General features: G+C 39.7%; 1 protein-coding gene across 2 annotated transcripts in view; it reads left to right on the forward strand.

Annotated features, from left to right (window-relative positions):
* Positions 1-2,382: 2,382 nt before the first annotated feature.
* The window catches only part of LOC143038667 (zinc finger MYM-type protein 1-like), a 3,897-nt gene continuing 273 nt past the window's right edge, over positions 2,383-6,006 (forward strand). The window contains exons 1-3 of one of the 2 annotated variants that reach the window (XM_076208188.1): positions 2,383-2,643; positions 3,450-3,589; positions 3,718-6,006. The exon at positions 3,718-6,006 is cut by the window's right edge and continues 273 nt beyond it. In XM_076208188.1, the coding sequence (XP_076064303.1) occupies positions 3,505-3,589; positions 3,718-6,006 (2,374 nt within the window). In that variant the 5' untranslated portion in view covers positions 2,383-2,643; positions 3,450-3,504. Of the gene's footprint in view, positions 2,644-3,185; positions 3,293-3,449; positions 3,590-3,717 lie in introns of those variants that run through there. The other variant, XM_076208189.1, reaches the window with a different exon arrangement.

Genomic DNA, 6,006 nt, shown 5'->3' on the forward strand with positions numbered 1-6,006 from the left:
GAAAAAAAGGTTGGGAAACACTGGTATAGACGCTTGGTCACCTCATCATCCAGGCAGCAACCTTCTCAGAAAACCCTGGGTGCAGATAAATAGGCTATAGACAGGTATTGGCCGTTTTGCAGCAAGAGTGAAAAAAAAATCTCTGACTCAGACAATAGTCTATGCAGTCAAATACAGACCCATGAACACATCCTGAACGAGTGTAAAATTATAGGACCTCCCTGTCCATTAACAAACTTACACAACCCAGAACTACTGATCCACCTCACCAATTGCCAATTTTGACAACTTAGGCTACATATGAAATACATGCAAGGGAGGTGGGCAAAGTAAAAAGGCATAAATCCTTTCCCACCCATTTCATCCCCACATACTCCACTCCCATTCACCACCCCTCCTTCCCTTCCTCTTTTCTTGGCTTCTCCTGGATGACGGGTCATCCCTGCATCTCGCCCATTGCCCTGGGTCAGAAGCAATACAGCAAGATACAGCACATCCACAACAAGGCCGCTTCATTTAATCGGCGACCCACCCCCTCTCCATCCCTTCATGCAGAAAAAAAGAGAGACGGAGAGAAATCCCTTCGGGCTGCGTCAAAATATCATTCACATATATCCACTCCTTAATCCACCCATCCCCCACCCACTCCCTTCCAAGCATCACAGCATCATCCATATACAACCATTCTTCACTTACCCGTATCTTCTGTCTTCTCCCTTCCTCTTTCTCAACGCCCTTTTTTACCCCATCCATCCATCTCATCCTCGGTCGCTCCTGTTCACTGCATCCACCTCTGGCTTCTACACTTCTACTTCTTTTACGTACGAAATAATAATGGTCATTACTATTATCACCACTATTACTATTATTACTTTTGTTGTTGTTTACTTAATAGTTTCTTTTAGGGTGGACATCTTGTTGATTTATATTCTTCGCGCGACTCTGGTGACTTTATTTACCATACATGGATCTCAACTGTTTGAAAGTCGTCGCACATCGCTGGCTTTCCATTTTGGTTCGTAATAATTAAGACCCCAGCTCGATTACCAACAGCTATCAGTGACTGCCAATTATTCTGGCTGTCCGAGCACACAGGGTGAAGGAATAGGCCTCTGCAAGGCTTCTCATATTTCGCTTCGGGTCGAGGGGTCAAGAGATCTTCGTGGCGAAGAGTGAAAGCAACAACTGAAGTCGACTTGCGAACCAACTGATTCGGAGGCGGCAAAATCTGGTGCTCGTGAGCATGACAGTGACGTCAAACACCTGTTTCACACTGCACCGATTCTCGTTAGATTATACGAATTTGAATAGTTATAAGAATACATTACTTACAATATTCTAGACTTCCCTAAGAACTTCAACAATGTGTCTAACATTCGTATAGATTAGTTTTCCCTTGCTTCGTTTATTTAGCTTATCAATATATGACACAAAGGTAATTTAACAACTGGAGATTCGAAAATCAAAAGATTGTAACCGAAGTCGTTTCTACTCAAACGAACGCATAACAGGTGAGCATCCTAAGTAGGTCTAAACCTGACAAAGAACTCATGCTTTTGATGTAACACTTCCTGCCATTAATAGTTTGTAATAAATATCCGGGTTCTACAAATTCTATTTTTCGAACCTTCTTTGCGAGTATCTTTTCTGAGTCCTTAGGAAATTTGTTTTTCTAATTAGACTGCTTCATAATTTCTTGAAATATTGTGGCGCTCTGATAATTACTTCGAAAAACAACTGAATGAAAGGCTGACAAAAATCAGGTGATGATGATGGTAATGATGATGGTCTCGTTGATGAATAGATAATAAATAAATAATAAATAAATAGGGAAGTTAATAGATAAATGAATAAATAAGTGGAGTTAATGGGTGAATGAATAGATAAACATGAAAGTGAATTAATAAATAAATAAACAAACAAATAATTTAACAAATAAATAAATATAGTAAAAAGAAATAAAGAAAAAACTGCTTAGGTTTACAGGAAAACGAAAATTAGCACCGTCACCAGAGGCCTCTCTTGTCAGTCAACGAACTGAAGGAGGCGGAGGAAGAGAATGAGTAGGAGGAGGAGTTGGAGGAGTAAAGTCCTTGGCCGACCTCATCATCGGCAGGTCTCGGTGTGGCGCCGAGGCTGGCACGTTCCCCTCAAAGTCTTCAAAGTCCTGAGACCAGTTCACTAAGGTGACACACTTTACAGATTTTCTTCTGGTTAAACGAATAGCGATTCTGTGCGACGACTGAAAGAGATTTTGGCCCGTGTTCTTTTTCAAGGCCAGGGGCGTCACTTGACTGCGTGGGATCGTCTTTTCAAAGCCGGAACAAAATATGCAAAGCAAACGAGGTTGATCAAATCTTTCGTGGACTATAACTACAGAGATAGGCAGAGCCGTTTCTAGCTATAGGCGGTATAGGCGATTGCCTAGGGCCCCCAACCTACCAGGGGGCCCCCGGCCGGCCCATTGGCTAGGTAACGCTACCGAAGGTCAAATATGAGCCTGTGCCTCTCCCGCCCGCCGACGCAAATAAACAATATGCCTCTTGCAGTGTTTGTTATTGTTTGAAATGTTTTGATCGTCTGCTAAAAATACTATCTTGTTAAAAATCACCTACATCTTATTTAATCTAAAGATATAATATGGTAAGCATTAATTGGCTTTATTTATCCATTTATGTGTTCACTAAGCTAGGACTTATGGCTACAGATGTTATTAATTGTTGATTACAAACTCTTTTTGGCCATTAGCTTACTATTCTTTGTCCAATTGTTTGGCTTTAATTGTCACTGGAATTGGCATCACCAGCGTTCTTGTTTACTCTTTGGTCGCATCATGCTTAGCTTCTAATAGTGTAAATTTGTAAGTTTGTGTGTTCTGTGACTGTAAGTTGGAATTCCTTTTATTATATTTGTATGCACAATAGGAAATGTTTGTATTCTATGGAATGTTTACCTTTTCCACCTTTTTCAATATTCAATGTTCATATATGTTCATATGTTCAATTTTGTTTATTTTGTATCGATATTTTATCCAATCCCTTATTCATTTATTCGCTTATTTCTTTATTATCAAATTATGATTATTTATTTTCTCACTTCACCTACCTAATGAAAAAAAAAAAAAAACACTAGATGGCAGGACCGAGGTGAGCTCAAAAGGAAGTGACAGAAATAAATTAATTCTATTCCGTTTGTCGTGTGGTCCGTTTCTCTAGTTCGTATACAATATTAAGATAACCACAGGCTCAACAATCACCCATCTGTTCACCTTTCAGGTCTACCCGAATTTCGTGTATGTAGAATTATTTTTATTAAGGGGTATTTAAAAGGTTTACACTTTACAGATATCTGTGTTAGGCCTACACTGATAAAATTAATCATATTTGTTCTACTCGAATATCGTGTATGTAAAATTGATTCCATGTATTTATAAGGTTTTCACTTAATAGATTTCTGTGCTAGGCCTACATTAGACTCTAAGACTCGCCAATCATCATTCCCGTAATGGCATCAAAACGAATTTATCTCAGCGGAGCAGAGAAACGAAAGAAAAAGAAATTTGACGAAGAAAAATGGTCAAAAGAAAAAGGTAATTCATTATCGTTTATTTAATAATTTAAAGAAACATATTAAAGTTTGGTTTTATTATGTTTTCTGAATGGTGAGTATTATTTTAGACTAACGCCTAATCATCTAAGGAAATTTGTAATTTTGCAGGATCAATTCTAAAATATATTGGAGCTCCAGACAGCAAGCCAGAGGAATATTCTGAACTTCCTGAACAGGATGCTCCAGTGCCATCACATTCATCAGGATCTGTCCAGGAAGCTGTACTGCCACCAAGACCACCACATTCCCCAGAACCACAGAAGGCATCATCTACTCCTGAGCAGCCTCCCATTTATTCTAAACCACTAGATCCTGCTAACTGGCCAACTATTCTGTCTGATGCATTTAGAACGGATGCAGTAGGTAGAGGGCCATTTCAGATTAGTTCTGATTTCACATTTCCCAAAAAAGAAGACGGAAGAAGTTTTCATTATCATTATTTTTGTAGAACATTGGTTAATGGAGAAGAGATGAAGCGGACTTGGCTTATCTACTCAAAAAAAAAAAAAAAAAAAAATGCTCTCTATTGCTTTTGTTGTAAATTATTTTCAACCAAAGAACAAAAGTTAGTGACAGAAGGACTGACAGACTGGAAAAACATAGGCACACTTTTGAAAAGTCATGAAAGCAGTCCAGCACACATAGCGCACATGGCAACCTGGAAAGATTTACAACTCCGTTTGCAAACTGGAAAGACAATAGACCAAGCTGAAAGAACACTATTGGAGGCTGAAAAGAGGCGCTGGAGAGATGTCCTGACTCGCTTAATCGCCATTGTCCAATCCTTAGCCGAGAGAAATCTTGCATTTAGAGGTTCATCAAACACGTTACACCAGCAGAATAATGGGAATTTTCTAAAAGAGGTGGAGCTGCTTGCTAAATTTGATCCTGTCATGAAGCAGCACATTGAGCGTGTTGAGAGTGGCCAGTTCAGTCATTCCAGCTACCTTGGAAATATCATCCAAAATGAACTTATTGCTTCAATCAGTACTAAAATAATGGACACAATGGTGACTGAAGTTAAACAGTCCGAATATTATTCAATTATTTTGGACTGTACTCCCGATGTAAGCCATCAAGAACAGATGTCAGTCGTCATAAGGACTGTCAAAATGGATAAGAAACCAGAAATTAAGGAACATTTTATGGGGTTCCTTGTAGCTTCTGAAACAACAGGTCTTGGTTTGTCATCTCTAATTATAAAGAAATTGACGGAACTGAATATTCTCCTTGAAGATTGCAGAGGACAATCATATGATAATGGTGCCAACATGAAAGGGAGAAACAAAGGAGTTCAAGCCAGACTTCTTGAGAAGAACCCTCGTGCACTCTATGTTCCATGTGGAGCACATTCCCTAAACTTGATGATATCTGATGCAGCAACAGCTTCAATAGATGCCACTAGCTATTTCGGCACTGTTCAGAAACTGTACAACCTATTTTCAGCCTCACCACAAAGATGGGCAATCCTAAAAGATTATGTCACTGTTGCACTCAAGACCTGGAGTGACACAAGATGGGAGAGCCGTATTAATAGCATAGAAGCTGTGCGGTATCAGGCCTCTAATATAAGGGAAGCTTTGTTGAAGGTCAGGGAAATGTCTGATCCTCTGACCAAGGTTGAAGCCCAAAGTCTGGCAGAAGAGGTGGGGTCATACCGATTTATCATTTGCACAGTCATATGGTATGACATTCTACACATTGTGAACCATGTCAGTAAGCTCCTGCAGTCTCCTAAAATGCAGCTTGATGTGGCAGTTGATCTCCTTACTAAAGCGAAAACATCTCTGACTAACTACAGAAGAATTGGGTTCACTTCAGCTCAAGTCTCTGCTAAAGATATGTGTGAGGAAATGAATGTAGAGGCTGTACTCAAAGAAAAGAGATTAAGAAGTACAAAAAGACACTTTGCTTATGAGGCCGCAGATGAGCCCATTGCAGATGCAATGAAGAGGCTAGAAATGACATTCTTTAATGTTGTTGTTGACACTACCATTCAATCCTTAACTGATAGATTTAAAACTCTGAGTGAAGTAAGAGACCAATTTGGAATGCTGCTTAATTTCCAGAAACTGGATGATCAGTCATTGAACAACCAGTGTGACAAACTATGCAAGACATTAACCTCTGGAAATGAAAGTGACATTGATGGAAAGGAACTGGCTATGGAAGTTAAGCACTTACCAAGTTTGCCCTCAGACGAAATGACTGCTCTTGAGCTCCTCACCTTTATCCACAAAAAACATTTTGAGGAATTGTATCCCAATCTGTGGGTTGCACTGAGAATTGCCTGTACTCTGCCTGTGACTGTGGCCTCAGCAGAGAGGAGCTTTTCGAAGCTGAAACTCATCAAGACCTATTTAAGATCATCTATGGGGCAGGAGCGACTCAGTGTTC

The sequence above is a fragment of the Oratosquilla oratoria genome, chromosome 24 (assembly GCF_046742065.1).
Source record: "Oratosquilla oratoria isolate Oo_2021 chromosome 24, ASM4674206v1, whole genome shotgun sequence".
NCBI classification, from domain to species: Eukaryota; Metazoa; Arthropoda; class Malacostraca; order Stomatopoda; family Squillidae; genus Oratosquilla; species Oratosquilla oratoria.